The 26119-nt window shown below is 39.6% G+C and overlaps 1 protein-coding gene and 1 long non-coding RNA gene across 9 annotated transcripts in view; one reads left to right on the forward strand and one right to left on the reverse strand.

Annotated features, from left to right (window-relative positions):
- BICC1 (BicC family RNA binding protein 1) overlaps positions 1-19455 on the forward strand; it is a 326417-nt gene extending 306962 nt beyond the window's left edge. For 3 of the 4 annotated variants that reach the window (XM_074374043.1, XM_074374041.1, XM_074374040.1), the window contains exons 17-21: positions 383-537; positions 4914-5070; positions 8560-8720; positions 11386-11485; positions 16865-19455. In XM_074374043.1, coding sequence (XP_074230144.1) covers positions 383-537; positions 4914-5070; positions 8560-8720; positions 11386-11485; positions 16865-16995 — 704 coding nt within the window. In that variant the 3' untranslated portion in view covers positions 16996-19455. Of the gene's footprint in view, positions 1-382; positions 538-4913; positions 5071-8559; positions 8721-11385; positions 11486-14188; positions 14269-16864 lie in introns of all 4 variants that reach the window. The other variant, XM_074374042.1, reaches the window with a different exon arrangement.
- Positions 337-26119, reverse strand: part of LOC105071308 (uncharacterized) — a 378482-nt gene continuing 352699 nt past the window's right edge. For all 5 annotated transcript variants that reach the window (XR_012510237.1, XR_012510238.1, XR_012510236.1 and 2 more), the window contains 4 exons: positions 16914-17129; positions 7714-7805; positions 4874-4981; positions 337-1270 (listed from right to left, as the gene is read on the reverse strand). This is a non-coding gene — a long non-coding RNA (uncharacterized LOC105071308). The remainder of the gene's footprint in view (positions 1271-4873; positions 4982-7713; positions 7806-16913; positions 17130-26119) is intronic.

Raw genomic sequence — 26119 nt, forward strand, 5'->3', positions numbered from 1 at the left:
ATATGTTAATGATCTATACTTTGATTTTTTTTTCAACAGACACATAAAAAGGTTTTTCAATATTTATGTTGAACTGTGAAATTGAACCTCCATTTATAAAAAGAAACCCAGAATGTTTAGGTTCATGTTGCACAAATTTTGTTGAGGTGGAATAGATTATTAGCATTAGGTCAATTAAGAAATATGTATCATTTAAAAATTTACCATTACTTTGTATAAAATGTTTCATTTGTGAAGATATTTTAAGGCATTCTGTGTTAAGAAATAATATTCAGTGATAATAATTTCTTTACATGTATCAAAGAAACAATACTCATCAATATTTCATTTAAGAAATACATTTAAAATACCAAACATTTATTTTATGTTCTGTTTCCCAAAGCAATGTTAAAGAAACCAGTGGTGACAGAGGTCAGAACACCCACAAATACCTGGAGTGGCCTCGGGTTTTCTAAATCCATGCCAGCTGAAACTATCAAGGAGCTGAGGAGGGCCAACCATGTGTCCTATAAGCCCACAATGACAACCACTTTTGAGGTTTGTAGCGTCATGCCCTACCCATTCTTCCTGTCTGTTCTCTTCAGCGAAAAGAGAACAATCATCTCTTCCCCTCTCATTCTGTATTTACATAAGGCAAGCCATTCATGGTGATTTTTTAAAAATTTCTATTTCTGTAAGTATATTGCTGTGAAATTGATACAATCTAATTGCAATCTTTTATATGTCTTCTGTAAGTTGTTGACCAGCTGAGAAGGAGATGTAAATGTGGATAAACGTGTTTTTGTTACGGGGGAGAGTGTCGTAAGTGATACAGCAGGGCTGAGATTAAGCAAAGGACAGATGTATCACTAGCAAGCCCACCATAGGGGGAAAAGGCAAATACTCAAGAAAAACAAGTTCTCAGATATGAGTTAAAAATTCAGTGTGTTCACATGTGCCAGGAACACAGCAGGAAGTATCACAAACAAGAGCTCCAGAGCGTTATGTTTCCCAGACGCCAGCTGCACTGCTCGCGGGGGACTGGGAAGCTAGCATCCTCAGCATATGGAGAAGGGATCCCGAGTCCCAGGCTTCTGGGTCCGGCTCTACATGACTCACTCAGCAAGGGCCTTTCAATAGGAGAGTGTCAGACTGTGGCTCTGAGCCTTTTCTAAGTGACGATGGAGTCAGAACGCACGTACACACGTGGTACTGGGGAGACCGTGTAAACCCAAACGTGGATGAGAATGATTTATCCAAGAATCGCCGTGTTCAACCACAACACTGTAGGCTGAAAAAGAGATACTGGTTCAGAGTTTATCATAATTGTTAGCCTAATGACTAGCATTTAGAGACTGACCTGCTTTTCTCCACCCATTTTCTTTGTAATAAATTAGAATGTCAATGAAAGGCGAAAACAAACATGCAATTTTTTTCTTTGTCCCTTTGAGTAAGTGAAAAAGAAAATGCTATTGCAATACAAAAAGAACAGTCTCCTGTGAATTTCATGGTCAGACTTACAGTAGCAACCTGGCAGGCTGTATTTAAAGATTGAAGTTACTGTCAGCAGCTGGAATGTCGGAACCATTATGAAAAATTTGAGGCTCTAGGAGGTACACGCCTCTTTCTGCTGTTAAAGTTCTGAGAGGAAATAAGCATTTCCTTTTGTGGGCAGAAACCTTAAAACCGCTGTGCTAATTCTTAGGCTTCCACTGGTGCGCCTACAGTCGTCCACTCCACTTACCTTTGTCATTGGCAGAGTAGAGTATTAGAGATGGCTGATTGAGTTTTTGTAGTTTCAGAGAGGAAATACTCCACTTTAGAAATGCTAATTTGGTTCTCAAAGACCAACAGCAAGGCAGGTTGAAATGGTGAGCATTCTAACAGCGTAGTGGTCAAGTGCAGGGACCGAGGGGTCTGACAGCCACCACCGCCAGTTGTACAGCCCCGGTGAGTGACTCTACTCTTCTGAGCCCAGTTTTCTCATTGGACTTGTTTCGAGGATGACATGGGAGAGAACACCCAGTATGTAGCATGGTGTGTAGGAAGTTCTCAGTGATGTTTACTGAGAAATAGGCTACTGTTATTTCCACTCAAGAACTTAACTCTGAAGGAAACCAAGAGCCCGATGAAAGATGTGATCATGTCTGTGAATGCTGATGCTGGGAGTATTTCTGCACATTCAAACTAGGTATGTTTCTTATATTTAAAGGAATAACTTAGAGCAGTATATGAACATATATAAAGTACTAGTAATAATTATCTTAAATCACATTCATTTATTTCTTTGTGGTTTATTAGGTACATTTTCATCCATAAGCTTATTTGATTCCTGTAAGCTCCCAGAGGGAAAGCAGCCCAGATGGGTTAAGTGCCTTACTTGAGGTCATGGTGGTAGGTGTCAGAGAAAGAACCTGAATTCATTTTGCAAAATTTCTTATACTCCTCTGCCTAATGGTTTAACTCAAGAGGATACATAGCAAAGGTGCTAGGTAAATGTTCTAGAACCATGTTGCCATACCTTAACAGACGTAAGAATCACTTGGAGAACGTGATAAAAATGCACTCTCCCCCCAGGATCCCATTCATCAGTTAGGGAGCCAGCACAAACCAGTAACCTGCATTTTCAGCAAAAGCCTGGTGTGATCCAGTTGAGGCACCCTTCTAGAAACACTACCCTACAGGGCTGTAACACCAAGAGGGATGACACAGAAATGATGTCAGAACCGGACTCTTCTGCCCCAGCACTTGTCCAAGGACAGTAGACTGCTTCCTGTGGGCAGTAGTGTGCAGGGTCCTGACACAGTGGCTGAACCCCCTCCTGTGGCTTTTCGTGCTTTGGGCCAGTCTGTCCCGCCTTCCTGGCTAACATCTAACAGCCCACTCACACTGAAGGTGGGGGAGAAGATGTGACGAGCTAGATTAGGGCAGGGTATCCACCGTGTAACCTGCTTTTATCCTGGCCCCTTTAAACACTGCTGATGGAGAGAGAATCACACTCTCTTTGGGAATGGTGTTCTAGATCCGTCCTGGTGTGCAGGACTTGAACTTTCCCTCGGGCATCTCAAGTCCACTGAAATGGGGTGGAAGGGCCCTGGTAGCATGATCTGATATTCTGCAGCAGTTCCTCTCTGCAGCTGCATGCCTTTCCCTTGTTTCTGTCGCAGCTCAGAGGGATTAAAACTGGGCAATTAGTGAGGATTGCTTCTCTGGGTTAGGACATGGGGATGGGATGGGGTTGAGAAGGACCTGGGGAAAAGTGGAGAGAACTTAAAAAAGTTTTTTTGAAAGATTGACCACATCTCTGCTTGTAGCACTAATATTTTCAAATTAGAGGGTAGCTAGAAACATTCTCTTTCCTTATTCTTAACGGACGGGAGTAGATGCTGATCTGGAGCAGCACGTTTAGCCAGTAGGTCCTGGTGGGTGTGCGGGGGATCAAGGTACAGGAGCTTCCTGCTCTAGGAAGCTTGCTTAAGGCAAGAAATTGATACTGTGAACACCTTGTTCAGATGACTGAGAAACTAGATTTGAGCAACTATTTCCAGTTTTAAGGCAGTTTTGAGAAATTAGCCTTTTCCAACGAGCTCCTTTAGATAAGAAGCAGATAGCTTGAGGCTTATTTTTGTTTTCTTCAAGACTCAAAAATATGATCTTATCCACTTGTTGATAGACTGGGACACCAAAGGGCAAACAAAAGGCTGCTTTGACCTGCAGTATTTCTGTCGCATTAACAGAACTACAGAAGGTTTGGGATTTTCCTTTTCTTTTTGCCACTCATCTGTTAAAACCATTAGGAACGGTTCCATATTCTCTGGAGCAAATAAAAACCTGCATTGGGAATCAAAAGTTTTTTTAATTTGCCCAGCACTAAGAGTGATGAGGTTGTCTGATTATTTTAAGTTTTACAAACCTAAGAGTGGAGGTGAGCTGCTCTTTTGATACTTTAGTTAGTAGATAGCAAACTATTAAATATTACAAGATTGTGTTTGACGTAATGTTTTTAGAAAACACCGTGTTTAGCCAGGTCTGATACAGCTGTGTGCATTAAGTCAGCTTACAGCTTAGATGAGTGGTTTTTTTATATTCAAAGAGTTTAGATGCAGAAGTTTTAAAATATATAGAAATAATGCATAATGATCTCATTAATGCTTGTAGTAATTACCATTCCTTAGTAAAAGATTCTGTTGGAATTAGCCAGTAAACATAAAACTTTTAGAATCAGAGAACCCCGACTCTTAATACTCTAGATAGAGTACAAAGTAAGGTGCCTATAATACAGTGATTTTAAAAATGAATAAAGAATGAATAAATGCAAGTTCAGTGCGGATTTTGAGATCTTTTAAATTACTATTTCTATTTAGATTTGGAGGAATTAAAGGAAAATTTTCCCAAGTATTTGTAATTTGCTGGGAGATCATATACTTACCTGGATACAGAAGAAATGCCAGCTCCCTCTCCACCTCCCACTCTGAGAGCCTGGGTGCTCAATTCCTGTCAAAGCACTGGGCGTAGCTACACCTCTTCCCCATTCGTCCTTCTTACGTGATACAAGGCAGAGAAGCTCCACTCTACCAGCTGGAAGATTTGCCTTGTGGTTCCCCAAAACAGGAGTCTTAGTACCCACTCTTCCAGGTCTTTAGGAGTGAATCTTTATGCTGGGGCTCTCAGAACTCCTCTGGGCACCCTCATAATCTGCTCCCTCATAATGAAGGAAGAACACCTCACCGTGCGTATTACCAAGTGTCCTTGGTGACTGGAGGACAAAGGCTACAGACGGTTATTGCAGCCTCTTGAGAATCAGCATCCGTGGGTAACTGCAGGGGCTAGCAATCAAAATTAACGGTAGTGGTCCAAAGTGGATTCCTTTCTCTTCCTACCCCAGGAGACCTACCATTTTAAACATTTCCTTTTCTGGCTTTGATTGTTTGCAGGGCTCGTCGATGTCCCTCTCGAGGTCCAACAGTCGTGAGCACCTGGGAAGTGGAAGCGAATCTGATAACTGGAGAGACAGAAATGGAATAGGACCCACAAGGCATAGTGAATTTGCAGCTTCTATTGGCAGCCCCAAGCGCAAACAGAACAAATCAAGTGAGCTTTGACTTTTAGTCATACTTTTAGATGTAACCAGCTTGGAATTTGTTTATTTGGTTTAGGGTGATGTTCAAGTATAAACTCTGGACTCCATGCCTTCAAGTGTTTCGGATTACTCACAGAAGCCTCTGAGAAGCCTTCCCTATTTTTCCAGGGAAGCAGGCCACGTGGTTCTCTGCTTTCACTGCATTTTGTATATGTTTTCACTCTCACATTTGTCGTATTGAAGCACAATTACTTACGTATCTCTCTCTTTCTATAGAATTTGAGCTCCATGAGCCAGGGACTGTATTCAATCTGTAAGCAATTATTTAGTGTCCATGAGCCAAGCATTCTTTCTGCCTTATTTTTTTTAATTGAAGTATAGTTGACATACAATATTATGTTAGTTTCAGGTGTTCTGATAGTGATTTGACATTTGCAGGCATTATGAAATGATTGCTACCATCAGTCTAGAAATCATTTATTCCTATACAGTTATTACAGTATTACTGACCATATTCCTTGTGCTGTATATTACATCCCTGTGGTTTACTTATTTTATAGCTGGAGGTTTGTACCTCTTAATCACCTTCATCTGTTTCACCGCCCCCACCTCCCCTCTGGCAACCACCCCTTTGTTCTCTGTATTTACATGAGTCTGTTTTCATTTAGTTTTGTTTTGTTTTTTTGGATTCCTCATTTAAGTGAGCTCACATAGTATTTGTCTTTCTCTGACTTATTTCACTTAATGAAATACCCTCTAGATCATCTATGTTATTGCAAATGGCAAGACTTTATTTTCTTTATGACTGAGTAATCCATTGTATGTATGTATGTGTATACACAGACGCACACAGAGCACCTTTTCTTGAATCCAGTTGTCTGTTGATGGACACAAGTTGCTGCCGTATCTTAACTATTGCAAATAATGCTGCAGTAAACACAGGGGTACATATAGTCTTTTGAATTAGTGTTTCTGCTTTCTTTGGATAAATACCCAGAAGTGAAATTGCTTGAAATGGCAGTTCTATTTTTAATTCTTTGAGGAGCCTCCATACTGTCTTCCATAGTGTCTGCTCTAATTTTATAATGCCACTAATAGTAGGCTGTGCCTTATTTCTTAATTTGTTTTTTCCTCCCAGATGTCTAATGGGGTCTGATACCTCATAGGTGCTCAGTAAATGTGTGTGGAATGAATGTGTGAATGAGTCGTGCACACATGAACATCGAAATTATGAGGAAAAGGCAGGGATGTAAAGGAGTTGAACAGAATGTGGTCAAATTAGTATCTTGGACAATAGAAGAAAGTCTGCCCAGCTACCAAAGGTGAAGAACAGGATTTTTCAAACTGACAAGATGTAGCTAAATGACATCAACAGGAGAAAAAGTTTAAAGCATAGGCTTTGAACAAATATGAAGACTGAGCATGAGTCTCGTGGTTGTGTCTGTAACAGCACCCATAAGTCTCCATAAACAGACATGAATTGACACAGTAATCACCAGGTATGCCCCAATGCCTTTTTTTTTTTTTTTAAGGGTTTCTGGCAATTTTGAAAGCCTGAAACATATAGCTTGGAGTATTTGAAGAATACTTGAAGAAAGGCAATCTAAATGAGCACAGTAAACACTCAGTAACAGCCAGTTGTTACCATCAATCAAGAGTCTCAGATTGGAAAAGGCCGGTCGTGGTGTCGGCCAAGTCTGAATAAGAAAGCATGGTCAACTCTTTCATTCCCAAGTATGCTGTCCGTGGTACCTAGAGGCCTCCTTGAGTCCTGGGCTAGGTCCTCCATCGCCCACAGGGGATGGAGCTAAGAGGCTGGCTGGTGCCAGGGGCAGATCTCAGGGTGAAATGATCTCCGTTTCACATTCCAACATAAATTAGCTCTGTGCATCTCTCCTCTGTCTTTATCTCCTTTCCCTTCACTTAACAACGGATAATTAAAATTGACTATGCAACTTAGCTGCACTGAAGTTCAGAATTGGGGTTAAGATAAAAGATTGATTAAAGAAGAACTGTTCTTTGGCTTTTGTCAGATGTTTTAAGAGCCTAGCGGATTTAAAAGAGACTATAGACACTGTAAGTAAAGATAAAAAGAAATGTAAAAAAAAAATGGTGTATCATTATAAATATTTGTCAGATAAAAATATTTTAAAACATTTTTTCAGCTTTTACTGATGTACTTGCTTCACCCAATATATGTAAAATATTATCATTTAAACATGTAATCAATGTAAAGACATATACTTTATTTTTTGTGGTAAGTCTTTAAAATATGGTGTGTTGTATTTTACACTTACGGAAACATTTTAATTCCCACTGGCACATTTCAAGTGCTCAATAGCCACATATGGCCAGTGGCTACTGTATTGAACAACAAAGTTTTAGATAATTTTTCCTGACACCTTTACCAATGTCTAGGTTTTCTCTGGGCATCCCTGTTTCATCAGGTGTCCCACTATAATTCTCAGTAACTCTGTCTTTTTTTTTTTTTTCTCAAAGTAACCTATCATTTGGACAGTAAACTATGTGGCCAGCCTGCCAGTGAAGTCCATGTTGTCAAGTCAGTGGCCACTCCAGTGCGTGTCACACTTGAACCAGGACCTCACTGGTCATTCATTCCTCCTCGGTCTATTTTGGTGACTCTGGGGCCTTACCTTCGATTGGTGGAATGTTCCAGGGCTCAGGGCCTCAGGGCTTGGTCCTGGATCCTTTTCTCTACACATTCTTCCCACAAGAGATGAAACATCTATTTTTAAAAGAGAAACCTTATCAAGAAACTTCTTCCACCTGAGATATACATAGGACTTTCAAATGGGAGATGAAAACAATGACAGAAAGTAATTAGTGGCACCCGGTGCAGTGCAGAACAAGATTCTTAGATTTGGTGAATGCACGGATCCCAGTGGAGAGTAGATGGATCTGATTAGCTTGGTGAGTGTCTTCTGTCCCCATCAGTCTGGGAATCCCTCCAGAAGCTGCGTCTGGTGTAAGAGGATAGAATCCCCACAGTGGTGACAGTCGGTTGTCGGTCAGGTAGGAATGGCTGCACAGCTCTGCTTGATTCTGTAGATGGCTACGGAGGGCCATCCTGCATCCAAAAGGAGCCTGGACTTCCTGTAATTTTCCATACCTTTATTGTGCCCTAGGGGTCCTCCTTCCAGTTCCTCATTTAATTCACATCAAATCAATTAGAAAGAGCAAATGTTTCAGAATGCCTGGGGAGAATATGAAGAATGATTATGAACTACAGAGGCACTGTTGCTGAATTGCTGCCCCCCAAGTGTAACCTTTTAAATGGCAAGAGCCTCCCTGAAAGCAATAACCAGCATTTCTTTAATGAAAAGCCAATGCTTCAGTAAAGGATGGCTGTATTGCTGCAGCTACTGCTCTATTCAGCCCAAAACAATGACTCTGGAATATTTGAGTGATTAAAACTTTTAATTAAACCACGTTCTCTCTGGGCATTTGTGCTTCAAGCCTGCCTCTCCTTTCCCTTTCAGCGGAACACTATCTGAGCAGCAGCAATTACATGGACTGCATTTCCTCGCTGACAGGAAGCAACGGCTGTAACCTGAACAGCTCTTTCAAAGGCTCTGACCTCCCTGAGCTCTTCAGCAAACTGGGCCTGGGCAAATACACAGACGTCTTCCAGCAGCAAGAGGTCAGTCATTATGTGTTTATTTTCCCAGGCACCTTTGTTTTGGTTGTGTGTATGACGACTTGCAGAATGGAACCACTCGCTGACCTAAGATGACTGTGCTTTCACCGAGCATTTATGCAAGTCTCACAGCTTGGTTTTGCTGCTGAGAAAAATCGCCCTCTCATTTCTTATTTATTTAGTGCAGCTGGTAAACAGGATAGCAGAAACAGGAAATTGTGTTTGCAAAAACACATATAGCCATCCTTCACCAGTTTCAAAACTAAAAGACCTAAGGAGTATATTGATTCGTAGGAACTTTTGATTCACGGCTTCCCTAAGGTCAGCAGCAAGTCTATATTTAATATGATTTTCCTGTTTCATCTGTTGCTATATCTTCATTTGCGGCACTAAAAAGTAATAGCATCTGAAATAACTATGGTTGTTTTCATGTTACTGAAGTCTGTTCTCACAGAATATAATGCGCTTTTTATACATGTTAACTTATTCATTAATTTACTGTTTGGCTTTTACCTCAACTGAGACAGAACTAAGATGTCTCCTGAAACATCCTTACCATGGATTTTGGTCAAACTGATCAGCCGTGGCCATGCAGCACTGGCATAAAGAAAAAAGCTCCTAAGCATGATTCTTTCTCGTCATCTGATCTAGTCATAACACCAGGGCACAGCTAATCCACGGCAACAGGAAGTGAGAACAGTTCTCTAAATCTGTCTGTTTTTCAAATCCTGACATGGTCCACGTTTCATGCCAGTTGGCTTTATTTCATGCTAGAGAACATCTGATTATGTCAGTAATCCCCAGGCATGCAGCAGTCAATAAAGAATCTAAGATTTTCATTAGGCACTTTATATCATAAATCTAATGTCATGCCCATGGTTCAATAACTTATCAAGTTTAATTGCTGAACTTTTTTAACACTCAAAAAATGGATATTTTGGACTTCAGGATAATGATTTTGTTTTCTTTTCCCCACGTCTAAATGAGTGTTCATTTAACTGAGGGTTTTTCTAAGTTGAATAATAATACTTTCATCATCAGTACATTAAAGAACTGCATTTACTTAGTCTTGCTGGTTAGATATAGGTGGCTGAGAAGCTCAAGGGCAGAGGTATTTTAATTTGTTCATGTATAGAAGGTTTTAGAAGTAAGTGATTAGATGTTATTCAATGATATTCTGGGTTTGTTTTTGATATATGTATTTATTTCCTATTTGAAGAAGCACAGAAATAAATTGACCATAGTTACTGCTTATCTAGTTACTTCAAAAAGAAAGAAAACATAATATAAAGCCAGGATGGCTTATCTAATATTAACGGGAGCAGGGGTCAGCGAATTACAGCCTGCAGACCCAGTGCCTCATTTTGTAAATGAAGTTTTACTGGGACACAGCCATACCAACTCATTTACATATTGCCTGTTTGCTTTTGAGCTAAACCAGCAGAGTTGAGTAGGTGAACCAGAGACCATATGGCCCACTAAGCCTAAAATATTTATTCTCTGGACCTTTAAGAAGAGTTCGAGGATCCCTGAAATAATCTTCATTGACCAGAATTTCTAAAAAACATCTCTAGACCTGTTATAAATGATAAATAAAAAGGTTTCTCAAGATCTGGATGTACCTTCCAAATCAAAACAGAAAATTGCAAATTAATTTCCATATAATTTGAGTAAAAAGTATATCTTACTATTTGCAGGTGTGTTGAAATTTGGTACTGTTGCCTTCATGGAGGATATTTTCTAATATTCAGATATGACTTAACAAGAATCCCCCATTAAGCAACCTTCTGAGATTTATTTTAAGCAGGATGAAGATTTATTTAGCAGCTTTCACAGATGATCTGTCTATATGCATTGTTACTAACCATAGCTGCCAGCTCTTTTACCCCTTTGGTGAGTGCACTGCATTGTATCTAAGATCATGTTTAATGTCCACTACAACCCTGTGAGGTATGGTCTTGTCAACCCTAAGCGCCTACAACGCATAGTGGCACAGCGTCTGAGCCAAAGTCTCTCTGGCTTCAGAGCCTGTTGCCTTTCTGTTCTTCCAGACAGTCTCCAAAGGAAGGTGAGACTCTTGGGCTGCTTCCTTCCACACTTTGTTGCTGATGCCAGGTTGTACAGTTACACTGTTCCTGGAAATACTTCATATATGCCACTTTCAGAGATCGTCTGCTGGGCTGAGCCAAGTGTGTCACGGGTCTGAGGTAGTTGGTGAATTCTGCTGTGACTCTTATGTAGACTATAATGGAAGATACCACTTATGGTGCTATTTTTTTTTTTAATGGGGAGACATTTAACCAAGTCAGAATCCAAAACTAAGAAATATTTTCTCGCTTGAACAGATAAGTGTTCCTCCTTTCACCAGTTCACAAAAACCGTGTAATTTGTGTTTTCCTTTTTGCCCTGAGTGCCAGGATGCTAAGACCTAAGTTTATATCTCAGGTGCAGTAAATCATTGGCTTAGACTGTCTTTGGCTAGAATTACCGCCTTCATTTTACCACCTCTGTTACTTAACTCTTGTCCCTGAGGTTTGTGACACCACCATTCTTTTCTGGAAGTAAGCAGAGCATAATGAATAAACAAGTGTAATAATGAGTTGAACCTATAAGGAGGAAGAAAATAAGTACTTAATATATTGATTATAGATTACTTTTTCACCCACAGATTGATCTTCAGACATTCCTCACTCTCACAGATCAGGATCTGAAGGAGCTGGGAATTACGACTTTTGGTGCCAGGAGGAAAATGCTGCTTGCAATCTCAGGTGAATATAAATGTTCTTATTCACATCTTAAAATCTGAAGAACCTCTGCCAGTGGTCTCAGCCCGCAGGGCTGGTTCTGCCCATCACTCGCTTCCTGTCCTGGGACTTCGTGGTTGTGCAGAGTGTTTTCCCACCAATGCTGACATATGCCAAGAACACCCCCACTCCTTCATTAAGGCATAGCCTGAAAACCTGCCTTGACAATGTCATTCCTTAAAATGGATCTCTTCAGGAAGGTCTAACCCAAATTCCCCTTGCAGAATGTGAGGATGAGGGAGCAGTTTAATTCTCCATTTCGTGGTTGTGTTAACTTATGATCACTGGGTTTGTGAATAATTATTCTGGGTTGGTTATCATGCTTTAAATGCATGTGCCCTCATAAACCAGCTCAGGTCACTGCACCAGAGAAAAAGAATATGCTCCTGGGTATAGCTGGAACCTGGTAGTGTTTCTTGTCTTAATGCTTTTTAATTTTTCTCCAAGTTTTAATAGAATTTGTGAATCATAGAAGAGTGTAGTATCCTAAAAATAGTCACAGGATGAAGGAGAGTCTGAAGGTCTGTCTCCCAGACTGCCACTTTAGTGCATCTTTTGCATAAGAAAATATTCTATATGCATTTACTAGGTACCTCCGCCAGGTGATGAGTCGGGAGTTGGCAAATACTTAACGATGTACCTCAAAAAGATGTTGACAGAAATGAGGAAGAAAATTAGGGGGCAAAAAAATGATGTGCTTACTTTCTGAAGACTTTCTGATAAAGTTCATGAGTGTTAATTTTATATGTGTGCCAGTCTCTCAAAAAGACAGAGACACCAGGTGTCAGGTGTGGTGAGAAAATGACTTTGCTTTTTCAAAACACGGAATTTGCAGGCTTTGCTAGTTTGAGGCCAGCAGTGGCCTCCAACTGGTGAAAGTCCTTTCTTAAACAGCATTCTCTGATCAGATCATCAAGTAAAATTAAAAGCCTCCGTAGTTTTCCATTTTATTTTAGCAGCAGATCAACGCTACCCACCACCCCAATATCTGCTTTAGATTTTAGATCTATATAAGCAGAGTAGCTTTAGGGCTGGAAATTCAGCCGTTGGGCAGCCTGTTAGGCTCCTCCATGGGTAAATAGAGTTCTGCACACAGCAGACTGAGAAGCCTTCTTCCACCCGGTGCACCCAGGCCGCTGCATTAACGGTGCTCCACAGGGCAGCCGCTGTTTCTTGTGCTTGTATCAGCTCGGTACAGTGGATAGAACGCTGTATTCAGAATAGGAGAACTGACATTTGCTTCTCCACATCATGAGCCCTTGGATGAGTTTCCAAACCTCTTTTGGTTTTGGTTTCATACCCATGACGGTGGATTGGCGTAGATGATCATGTAGGGTCACTTTCCATTTCTAAGCCCTGCCCTTCCATGTGATGGCTCACCAGGCGGAGTGAAGCGAACCTGAGGTTTTACCAGTACGTGTTATTAGGAGGGGTCCCTTGTTCTTTTTTACTGTCTATGCCAATATCATAGTTTTCAACTTGTTTACCCTAAAGCTCAGCTTCAGAGGGCTATTTCTGGATCCAAATTAACTTTATATATCTTTATATTCTTTTAATTGTTTGAAAGTAAAATTAATATACTGCTTGAAATTTGATTAACTCAGTCACCACACCAGTACTGTTAAAATATGCCAGTGGGCTAGCACATTTACACCAGAGAAGTGTATGTTTCAGAACGCCATAATCTTTCACTAGAGATTTGTGGGATGTCCGTGACAGTATAATGAATAGTCAGTCCTTTCTTTGTGCACCAACCCAATTACAAACTTTCTAAAACTTCCAGCAACAAGCACACATCTCTAAATATTTTCACAGGTTCCAGTTGCATCGTCAGTACCTCTGCTCTGGAATACATAGGTGATGTATTCCAGGTGTGTTCTGGGGAGTAGGGTGTGAAACAGGAGGCGTTTTGAGTCCTTGTTTAAAAAATATTTTCTTTAATCATCATCTTTAGTGTGGTTCTATTGAGATTGTAGCCTGCTTCTCCAAACTGCCTCTCAGTGGGTTTCACAGGTCCTCTTGCTTTTAAAGGGAATTAAAGACTGAATAAGATGCCTTATGAATGCTCTGCACAGCAAGAAGTATTTGATTATTTTAAGGATGATTTTGCCTTACTTTGTTGAGTGCATTTGTTTGAACCTGGTAAATCATTTTCTCTGCAAGAAATAAGTTTTTATAGAGAAACACTTCATCAAAAAGCTTCTTTTTCCAATTCAACTCATCTGATAACAGACATTCATTTATAGTCTCAGAGCACTTCATTTCCAGATAGATGCAGGGTCTCAGGGCAGCCTTGACTCCCGTTGGTCTTGTGGTTACACAGTTTAGCTATAGAGTTTGCTCAAAATTCCTTTTAAAAATTTTGTAGATTTTTAACTGGAAATCAAGAGTTGTTCTTTCAGTGTAAGGTTTTGTTTTGCTTTTAATCTTGGGCCAGAAGACATTTATTTTAATTGTTATAGGAGTTAAGATTTATCTCTAATAGAATGGACCAGAGAAAAAAAATTCTTTTTTCCCCCAAATTCACAAGTCGATTTTTCTCTGAGAATTATAGTGATTGGTTACCTAAGTGTACAGGAACTAAGTGAAAGGAAGTTTAGCATCCTGTTGACAGGCTTGCCGCCACGGCCTCAGGTAGATCTAACATCTCCCGACCTATTCTTTTAGTTTGTGACTCTGTTCAGATCCGCACCAAGATCCTGAGAGCTGCCAGGATTGTGTGAACCTTGGAATTTCAAAGAAAAAAGGTTGGTATTTTCCCAAACTACCCCTTAGGCCTACTGAAAAAAAAAATCAGAAGAGGGAGTTTGCTTTTTAATTTAAAAAACAACAACAAAAAACGGAAGTCTCTTTGGTAGGACTTGATTCTTGATAATCTCTCTAAAAGACTTACCTGTGTACTTCACACTCTTAGAAACTACATCTTTAGGGAATGGCTGACTTTCTTCATGATCATTTATTCTCTCAAAAATCTGGGGGATGTGACTTTTCACATTGAAGTTTTCAACATCTATTTAAAAATGTCTTCGGTGACCCGATCGTTTTCATGTGCTTAATTGTACATGTTTTATGTGCTAGGAGAGAACGGTGTTTGCCGCCTTCCTTTCTTTTCCTTCTCTATAGTGTGGGAGTGTCCTGGATTCATGGGTTATCCCCCCACGAGAACATGGAGGGCAAAGAAAGTCTCCTCATTTAAAGGCGATAAAAACTTTCCCAGGCTATGTTTAAGAGGATTCAGATATTTTTAATTCTCCTACAAGTGTGCCTTTAAATATATTCAATTGTCTTGATTTCTGAATTTTTTGTGTTTGTTTTTTAAACAGGACACACGTGATAGGAATGTCATTGCTACTGTTTCTGGGGGAACTTGAAACAGTAGCCATCCATATGCATGCCTGCATGTTTTTTACTCCTAATATCTTCCTTGCTTCTTTAGAGTTTCTAAGCTATGTTTTTCTGTTAAAAAAAAAATCAATTTAGTATACATATAAAGTGCGAAACGAAGGCTCTGTTATCCAGCATACCTGAAACTACCAATTTCTCAAACTTCTATTCCCGATGCCTTGGGTGGTCTCCACCCAGTGGGTAGATCCCTGCCACCCACAGCATGGACCTTTGCCTCAGGCAGAAAGGGCTTCCTACTTCATCCGTTTCTGAAACTCAAGTTTTCTTATCTATAAAATGGAGGATGGTAGTATTACCTGCCCTTTAGAATGTAAAGTACTTGTCATATTAATAGGCTCTAATAAATCACTGTTGTTTTCTTTTCTCCCCTAAAACCTAGAGGTAAACAACAAAGAGGTGTCTCCCCTCTTGGAGTGCCCCTGTGGGGCAAACACTGACATTTTGGGAGGCAGTGGGGTGAAGTGTTAAGGTCACTGGTCCATCTTTCAGAACTTGGGAGACAAGAGCATGTCTGGCCAGATGGCTGTCCCTGGACACCTCTGACCCACTGCAACCTGCCTGAGTCTCTGTTCTCGTCCTCAGCTTTCCTGTAGCAGGCCATCGCTTGCCCTGTAACTTCAGAATTCAAAAAGGGATTGTATGTGTGTATGGTTGAAAAAGCACCGAGCACTTTGTAAATATTAGGTGCCGACTCACTTGCTCCACCTGACCCCCACCCTCCCAAAGAAAAAGACAACTTTAAGCACATCATCTATATAATCCCTCTATCTGAGACTGAATAAATTTAAAGATACAGTTGACCCTTGAACCACATGGGCATTAATCCCTGTATAACTTAAGTCACTCTTTGTATCTGCAGTGCCTCCTTCTGCATCTGCAGATTCAGTCAACCACAGACCAGGTAATACTGGTATTTACTATTGAAAAATATCCACGTAGAAGTGGACCCAGTCAGTTCAAACCCACATGATTCAATGGTCAGCTGTACTTGCATTTGGCAGCTATCAGAAACCCCACTTTCCACAGACTGACAGTTCTATCTACTTGTATGAATTCATTAGTGAGAATTGTATCAGTTGACTTGAGGATTTGTGAATGTGTGTATGAAGGGGAAGATGGGACACTGCTTCAAGTGTTCACCTTTGTGGTTAATCATTTTGAGTTGGGAAAAGACAAATTAAACAGTACTGTGGTTTCTTTAAAATTAAAATTGAGCATCTTAGTTTTTCCCTGAAAATTTAGATTCAAGTATTGGTCATTTTCAGTTGTGTTAATTTCCTAAACTGTTGCTATTTTTACTAAGTTGATTTTTTTACTCAAAGAAACCTGCTGGTAAGCTTCTTCGGATAGCTCTTCCTGACTCAAGGAGTGTAGGCAAATGAGTCCCTGGAGCCATGGGGCTGGGGCTTAACTCAACTCATCAGTATGCTCCTCCAATGTTCTTGTGTTTAGATGTGGAGTCTTCTTTTCATGTCTGATTTAAATAATTAATGACTTCTGTGTTTGATATGGGTGAGTTTATTGAGCTGTAATAATTTTCTGGGTCACTGGTAATGCATCCTCTCAACTGCCTTTTACCAGCTTCGATGGTCCCCCTCCCTTTGCCTCAAATGACATCTGGGATAGGTCGAACTGTTTATATTGTGTATCTGGACTTCAGAGGGTTCTGAGAATGACATATCCCCTGGGTAGTTTACAAACTGCAATGAAAACTATTTGCTGTCCTTGGTTCTCTCAGCTACAAGATGCTACCTTTCATATCAGACGTTCTAGCATTTCAAAAATGTCTTGACAGTGGACTAAAGGTTTTCCTTTTTGCTACCTACTTAACTTTCCCCCCAAAACTTAACCACATCACCATTTCTGAGCTCTAATGCCATGTCCTGAAGATTACAGAACTTCCCCACTGAGCTAACAATCCTCTCTTTCTCTCTCTAGAATTAAATAAAAACCGAAGAAAGCTTTTTGAACCACCAAATGCACGCACCTCTTTCCTGGAAGGCGGAGCAAGTGGGAGGCTACCCCGTCAGTATCACTCAGACATTGCTAGTGTCAGTGGCCGCTGGTAGCAGGACCCTTCAGGCACATGCCCGCCAACTCTGTCAAGTGGACACAGGAGCTCTTTGAACAGTCTTCACTGCACACCGTCCTCAGCACTCTGGGTGTCTGGTATCAGGACCAAAGCATCTTATTCGCACCTGAACTTTGTGCCAGAAAGGAAGAAAAAAGAGAAGATGTTCTTATGTCACCATACAGAATGCCACATGTGGATCACTTTTTTTTTTAATGGCAATTGGACAGAATTTGCAATATGAGGATAGGGCTTTTTTTCCCCGTTTTTATTTACCTATATAACATGTGCACTGATTTTTTTTACTTAAAATGAAGGATGAGTTGACATCTGGGATGCCAGAAAACATAGAACTTATTTTGTTTGCTTTTTGGTATTTGGGGATTTTTAAAAAAATAATCAAAGTGGAATTTCCTGGCACTGCTTTAGAGCAATTGCTGAGGGCTTGCAGCACTTTACGCTTTCTAGCTTCTCGTCCTGTGGAAATGCTCTCTTTCATTTTCATGTCACTTGATGTATTGGTACGAATCGGATTTAGTCACATCTTTTCTGCGTTAAATTTTTATTTGAATTAGTACTGGATTATTAGTTTTTGTGCAGAATATTCTGTGACTTTGGGAAATAGTGACTCCACTTGGTTCTGGACCAGTTCTGTTCATTTATGTCAGCATCCTAGGAACACTCAGCGTTGAACCTAGTTCACCGTAACAGGTACAAGCAAAGAAAGACCAAATGGACTTTGCAATATTAACCCTTTGCAGTCATCATATTTAGCTGCTGCCTTTATTGCTAAAATGATCTTAATGGTTATCTGAAGGCAAAGGGCTATTCTTAGTATACTGCCACTAAAGGACACTTATTTATATCAAACTTTTATTTTTAGATATTATAAGCATACAGTACATAACTGATTAAATTGATATCTACTAGAGATTTATGATAGAGAATGGACGGCATTCAATAACTGGAGCCCTAGATTGTCACTTTATTTAAAAAAGACAAATAATCATCTGACAAGACAGCACTGTTGCCATTAGGAGGAGAAATACATTACTGTCTTTATGTACACATTAGCTGTGCTCCATATGGTCACAGGACTTACCTAAAACCACATCTGTCTGCTTGAAGTAGACTTGGGTTTGTTGAGAATGGAAAGGCTTTATTTGAGTCTCCAGGGTAACAATTTATAAAGACAGCTGAATTCTGAAGGAGGGGGAAAAAAAGACTATTTTGTAAGTGGCTAACTCATCGTTACAATCTTATACTGTGAAAGTCCAAGAAATCAGGCAACATTGTTTCCTAGGTCTTTTCAGACATCTTCTTATGGATTTATGAAGGGTTTTCAATCCATGAAGAAAATCACTAAGTGCCTTTCTTTCTTTAAAGCATTATTATTTCCAAGTGTATTAATTTGTTGGAAAACTTTCCCATAGGAAATGTTGTGACTTACCTGTACTGTAATGACTTATTTATGTTCAGTATTCAAGACTTTCTACGTGGACATAAACCACTGTCACGGGCTCTCCTCAGAAGGCATTAGATAATCATACAGAACAACTGGGGACTTTCATACAAGTGCGGGATCAGAAATACTTGTCTGACATTTTTCCATGGCTAAGTGTTACCATTAAGGTAAGAACAAGAATTAAAATTTTGCACAGAGAAAAATTCACTTAAAAAAATTGGTTACCTTGAAGGCATAGATAATGGACCTGTCATAAAATTATCAATTGTAACGGCTCTAAGGGGATGTAGAACTAACTTGCTCCCTGTGCAAATACAATGGTATCATCCTGCACATGTCACATGTATGCAGGTCACTACGGGAAGCTCCCTGCCTTATGGGGCTGTATGAACACATCATGCTACACATTCAGCACAGGGTAAGAATTCCAGATCTGTTTCCTGTTCAACAACTATACTTAATAAGACCTTCCCAAATAGAAAATAATCATTTAGAGTTTTATCCCAGCTCTCAACCTGTTGCATCTGTAGCAGGAGGAAGATGGAATGGATTTACAGTGTTAAGTTGATACAGGTTTTATGAACAGTGCTTTAATATTATGCCAAAGGGAAAAGTGTCCCAATTAAACTAGATTAAATAGGGTGGCTAAAAAAAATAAATAAAAACACTGGAAATGACTTTTCTCACTTTCTCTTGATGCAATGAAGGGAATATGACACTACAGTATACGGTGTTATCAGTGTTATATGATGCACAAAATATTTGGATTATTTGAATAAATGTTAGTTTTTAATCAATCTGTGCCTTAATAGTGACCGGTTATCTGTAAATATAGAACAGATACAGATTGTATTTTTGTGTGGGTTTTTGTCCTTTTAGTGATTTTTTTTTTTAAAAAAATGAAAGATGGAATTAAACATTGAAAATGGGAATTTTTCTAAACTAATCAATTGTTATATGAAAAATAAATTTATATAATCCGTTTGTATTGCCCTTGCTAGATGAAATGAGTCTTTGTTTTCTAACTTTTTTTTTTTCTGTTTTCAGCAGAATTGAATATGCACTCTCTGTCCTGTTGTCTTGCATTGATGGTCCTCATTTTCAGCTAGAAGCTAAGGCACTTTATTTGAGCCAGAGAATCAAGGACCAGTAATCAGCCATCCGTTCTGTGGCCACCCATAGGTACATACAAAAAGAGTAAGATTATGAACAGGTTTATTCTTCTTCTTTCTTTTATAAAGACTCAGGTATACGATTGCTTTGATGTCTTCATCCATCAGCAAAGGAGCTCCTTACTAAAGTGATGCTGGGCTTCTTGACCCAGGTTCCCATTTCAGAAACTAACCACTGTGCTATCATGCTGGATGGTTACTGTGCCTTGCCCTGAGATTTGTCTAAATCTCAGAAACCCTAGCCCTCCACCCATTATGCTCCCAGAAATATCTCCACTTAAATTACGTGTGCCAATGGTTCTTAAAAATTGTTTCTAGCACAAGAGTTCTTTTGATAACTAGAAATATTACTTGGGAACCCAATATTAAATAATTCATCCGTTAACTCATTCATTCATTACATAAATACTTAATGAGAGCTAAGTACCAGACCCTGTTCTAGGGACACCAGTAATTGAACCATAAAGCCTTATCCTCACTAGGCTTACATTCAAAATGAAGAAAGACGAAAGTGTTGTAGATGAATAGAAGGATGGAATACCCTACCCTTTAACACAGGCCTCCGTGAATTTATAGCACTTCAAGCCAACTCGAGTGCTGCCTAGAAACCCTGGTTTTTGACAAAACTTTTGAAAGTACCTATCTCATAAAAACAGGCCTTTGCTCCCAGTGCAGCATATTGACACCTCCCCTTCCTTTTTCTAGGTTTCATAGGTTTAATCACATTCTTAAAAGGAGTGTGTGGCCAAAAGGGTTATGACACACCTTGTACAATGACCTGTCACTTCTTAGATTTGACTCCAAGTGACTTTGCAGTATTTGGGAATCAAGTTTACCTTGAGAGAATATGTGTTTGCTATCCCTGAGGATACTCCAAGAAGGCAGTCATAGAGAGATGCCACCCGGATGGTAACAGGTTATTCCTGACTTTGCTTCCCTTCACTAAAACAAAAACTAATCACTATTGATGGACAAGACACCACTAAGGAGGGGCTTGCAACAACCGGGGCTCAGGTCTTGGCAGTCTGAGTTCCTCCCTGCAGTGCCCAAGTAGCATTCCCAGCCAGCGGTTTTGCTCATCTGCAGAATCAAGAAGGGAGCACAGTCTGACGAGGAAACTCAGAGGGGTGCAGGGGTGCCGGTCTGCCTCATTCAGGCCCTGGGGCCTGGTCTGCCCATGCCAGGTAACGGAGCTGAGTCATAGCTCCACCCACCGCCAATCCTGGCTCCAGGCACCTTCTGACCAGAAGCCCTGTTTGGGAAAATCTGGGAGTTACCTGAAGCGGGCCCTCCCAGTCCCACTCAGGCAGGAGGGCCGAGTCATAGCCCCAGCCTCTGTGGAGTGTGACGCTTCCACTCCATCTGACAGGAAGGGGCTGTATCACAACACCTGGAAGCTGCTGCAAAACCCAGTAATGCTCAACCTGAGAGGCGGGAGATCAGAGATGACCTCCTTCAGAGCAAAGCAAATGGCCCTGTGTGGGTTGGGTTGAATCAAAACCACAAACAAAGAGACTTTCATGGGCGCTGCTCCTCCCACTGCATTAGGGAGGGAAATGAATTCATATCGTTACTCAATGTTGAATACAGCCTTCAGGCTGCCTGACTAGAGAACCTAATCAGAGAACACCGCAGAGCCCCTCTAACAACCCTGCTTATGGCAGCCCTTAAAAGGAGCAAGCCATGGCTTTTCCCATCTGCAGAGCAGAACCAGTGGCCTCATCTGACCAACGTATTCAGTGCACGCTCTTGCCTGATTCCAGTCCCCAAACAAGCTGTGTAGCCCCTGGGTCCTATCCTACAACCCTGCCAAGCAGGCTAATTCATAGCCCCACCTACTGTTGAGTATAGTACCCAGTAGTGACCATTTAATAAACATCACCAGAGAATCCAGGCAACTGCGGAGCCCATCCTACAGCTTCCCTGGGCAGGGAACCAAGCAGCAGCAGTCTGTCCAGCTGTTCTCAGCTATGGCTCATGCCTCACCCCAACCTCAGAGCTCAAACAGTTGCCTTGCTCCAAAATAGACCTTAATAGCAGTTGCCCACCTGCCCAAGGATGTTACCAGCAGACACGCCCAGAAAAACCAACTGAGCTGACCGGTGAAAAACTGTCTCTGCCTAAGTAAACCAGCAAAGTCTGGAAGGGGAACCTACTTATTCAAATACAACAACATAAGAAATAAAGGATCACAAAACATCAGGTAAATGTGGCAACATGCAAGGAGATTAATAAATCACTAATAAATGAGCCTAAAGAAATGGAGGGCTAGTAAATGTCAGGGAAATAATTCATAATAATCCTCAAAGAAATTCAATGAGATACAAGAACATAGAGGCAACACAATGAAATTCGGAAAGTAGTCCATGAACAAAATGAGAAGTTCAGTAAAGAAAAAGAAACCACACCCCAAAAAACCATACTGGGAATCCTAGAGCTGAAAAAAGTAGAATAACTGAATTGAAGAATTTGATAGAGAGCCTTGAAAGCAGGCTTGATCATGCAGAAGAAAGAACCAGCAACCTGGAAGATAAAACATTTAAAATTATGTAGTTGAGGAACAAAAAGGATGAAAAAGAGGAGGCAGGTTGGCAGAGCAGGAGATTCTGAGCCCAACTCCTCCCACTGACACACCAAACTACATATAGAACAACTTTCTCTGAGAACAACCTAAAGACAAGTAGAACAGCTCTTCTACAACTAAGGATATAAGGGAAAAAACCCTTGAGACAGGTAGAAGGGGCAGAGACACAATCTAGTCAGGGCCAACAACCCTAGAGGGTGGCCCACAAGCAGAAGGGGCTATCACAAAGTTGGAGATCCCACCTAAGAAGTTAGGAGTTAAAGCCCCAAATTGAGAACTGCAGCCCTGGGGATGGCACTGGGAATATAAGCCCCCTTAACTGGTTTTGAAAACCCTTGGGACTTACAATCAGGAGTGCCAGAGGACAAGAGGAAACCAAGAATTTGCTCTTAAAGGGGTCACTTGCTCTAAGTTTCAGCATAGAGGCAGCAGAATGAAAAAAGTACCTGTTACTCTAGCCAGTCTGCTAAGACAGCCTTAGCATGCCCCTCACCCCCCAGCCTATTCTGAGCTCCAGTTCTAGACCTCCTTACCCACCAGGGCAGCAGTTCCCAGTGCACCACAGGAGAAGCCATGGTCTATAATGGGCTCCAGTGGCCCTCACCCTAACCAAGGTGAAGACCCCAGTGTAACCTTAGAATCCCTGGCTTTTAGCAGGCTCTGACCCCAGCCCCTAGTCCCCAACCCCTACCTACCAAGGTGACTGTCTTGGCATGCCCTGGGAGAAACCCTGGTCCATGACCACTTCAGCTCCAACCCTTCTGCCAAAGCCACCAGACACACAGAGTCTGCATAGGGATGCTTCGACACAAGGGCATACTTTCAAAACTGGGAGAGTAATTGTCACCTAATTTGTAAACACAGAAATCAAACAAAATGAAGACAGAGAATGTGTTTCAAATGAAAGAAAAAGGCTGAACCCTACCAAAAAAACAAACAAACAAACAAAAAAAAACACTAATGAAACAGAGATGAGTGATTTATCTGATAAATAGTTCAAAGGAATGGTCACTAAAATGCTCCCTAAACTTGGGAGAAGAATGGAGAACACAATGAGCACTTCAAGAAGAATTAGAAAATATAGAAAAGAACCAATCAGAGCTGAAGAATGCTATAACTGAGACAAAAACTACACTGCAGGGAATCAATAGCATATTAGACATAAAGGGGGAAAAGTGACAGTAATACAGTAATAGTGGGGAACTTTAACACCCCACTTACATCAGTGGATAGATCATCTAGAAAAAAAACTAATGAAGAAATAGTGGTTTTTAATGACACATTAGCTCAAATGGAGATTATATATATGTATATATATCCATATATCTATATCTATATATATAGAGAGAGAATATGAATGAGAGAGAGAGAGAGAATTCCATCACATAACAGCAGAATATACATTCTTTTCAAATGCACTTGGAACTTTCTCCAGGATAGATCACAAGCAAGGCCACAAAACAAGTATCAGTAAATTTAAGAAGACTGAAATCATACCAAAGATCTTTTTCACCCACAACATATGCAACATGAAATTAATTACAGGAAGAAAACTTGAAAAAAAACACAAGACACTGAGACTAAACAATATGCAACTAAAAAACCAATGGGTCAACAAAGAAACCAAAGAGGAAAAATTTTTAAAAAGCACCTTGAGATGAATGAAAATAGAAACACAACTTTCCAAAATCTAAGTGACACAGCAAAAGCAACTGTAAGAGGGAAGTTCATAGTGATACAGGCCAACCTCAAAAAATAAGAAAATGCCAAATAATCTAGTTTTACAACTAAAGGAATTAGAAGAACAAAGCCAAAAGGTAATATAAAGAAGAAAATAATAAATATTAGAGCAGAAATAAATAAAATAGAGACTAAAAAATAAAAGCAAAAATCCATGAAACTAAGAGCTATTTTTTTAAAGATATAAAAAAAATTAACAAACGTTTACTCTGACTCATAAAAGAAAAAGAGGACCCAAAAGATAAAATTGGACGAAAGGGGAAATTACAACTGATACCACAGAAATACAATCAAAAGAGAATATACAATTATATGCAAACAGAATGGACAACCTAGAAGAAATGGATAAATTCCTAGAAACACAATATTCCAAGACTGAATCAGGACTAAACAGACTATCTGAACAGACCAATCACTAGTAATGAAATTGAATCAGTAGTCAAAAAACTCCCCCAAAACAAAAGTCCAGGACCAAATGGCTTCATGGGGGAATTCTACCAAACATTTAGAGTTAGTACCTTTCCTTTTCAAACTATTCTAGAATACTGAAGAGGAGGGAATATGCCCAAACTCATTTTACAAGGCCAGCATTACCTAATACCAAAATAGAAAAGGACACTATCAGAAAACTACTGATCAATATCTTGGGTGAATATAGATGCAAAAATTCTCAATGAAATACAAGCAAACCATATTCAGCAGCACATTAAAAGTATCATTCACCATGGTCAAGTGGGATTTATCGCTGGATGCCAGGATGAATCAAAATATGCAAACCAATCAATATGATACATCACATTAATAAAATGAAAGAAAAAAAACACTATGATCATCTCAATAGATACAGAAAAAGCATTTGACAAAATCAGTATCTTTTCATGATAAAGAGTCTTAACAAATTAGGTATGAGAAAGAAAAATGCCATATATCCCTTCTATGTGTAATCTAAAATAATAAGGACACAAATGAACTAATTATTATTTATAACTCAGATGACTGATTTCTTGAATATGTGTAAGCACATCTGACTGTCCTTTATGATTGGATTACCACATTCTGTTTATTCTTATTTTGTGGTTGGGTTTATTCCTTTGTTAACTATGTAAGTTTAAAAAGCTAAAGCTCTAATCTGTTCTTAGAAACAATGATCAGTACATATATTTAAACTAAAAAAAATGTGCAGTATATTGTGTATATATATATTCACATGCAATATAATGTTTATGTGCAAAAAAGTAAGGTATAAAAGAAATGTATCTCAATGTAATAAAGCCCACAGCTAACATCATACTTAATGGAGAAAGGTTGAAAGCTTTTCCTAGAAGACCAGAAATAAGATAAGGGTGTCCACTCTCTACACTCTTATTCAACATAGGACTGGAAGTCCTAGCCAGAGCATCAGGCAAGAAAAAGAAATAAAATCATCAAAATTGAAAAACAAAGTAAAATTGTCTCTCTCTGCAGATAACATGATTTTATATGTAGAACATCCTTAAAGATCCCATTGAAACACTGTTATTTCTAATCAATGAATTTGGTAAAGCTGCCAGATGCAAAATTAACCTACAAAAATCAACAGCATTTCTACCTACTAACAAAAATTACCTAAAAAATAAAGAAATGGATCTCATTTACAAAAGAATAAAAATAGTAAATACTTAGGAATAAATTTAACCTAGGAAGTAAAAGATCTATCTCTGAAAATTGCAAGACATCAAAGAAAGAAACTGAAGAAAACAAATAAATAGAATAATATACCATGGACATGGATTAGAAGAATTCATACTGTTCAAATGTCCATAACTACCCAAAACCATCTGTAGATTCAGCATAATCCCTATCAAGATTCCAATGGCATTTTTTAACAGAAGTAGGAAAAAACCTAGATTTTATATAGAACCAGAAAGACTCCAAATAGCCAAAGCAATCCCGAGAAAGAACAAAGCAGGAAGAATCATCCTTCTTGATTTCAAGCTATACTATAAACCTATAGTAATCAAACCAGTATAGTTTTAGATAAAAACAGAGAAATAATGGAACAGAAATAAACCCAAACATACATGGTCAACTAATATTTAAAATGGAGCCAGAGATAGTCGACAGAGAAAAGGCAGTCTTTCTAATAAATTGTCATTCACATGTAAAAGAATGTAACAATATC

The sequence above is a fragment of the Camelus bactrianus genome, chromosome 11 (assembly GCF_048773025.1).
Source record: "Camelus bactrianus isolate YW-2024 breed Bactrian camel chromosome 11, ASM4877302v1, whole genome shotgun sequence".
Lineage (NCBI taxonomy): Eukaryota > Metazoa > Chordata > Mammalia > Artiodactyla > Camelidae > Camelus > Camelus bactrianus.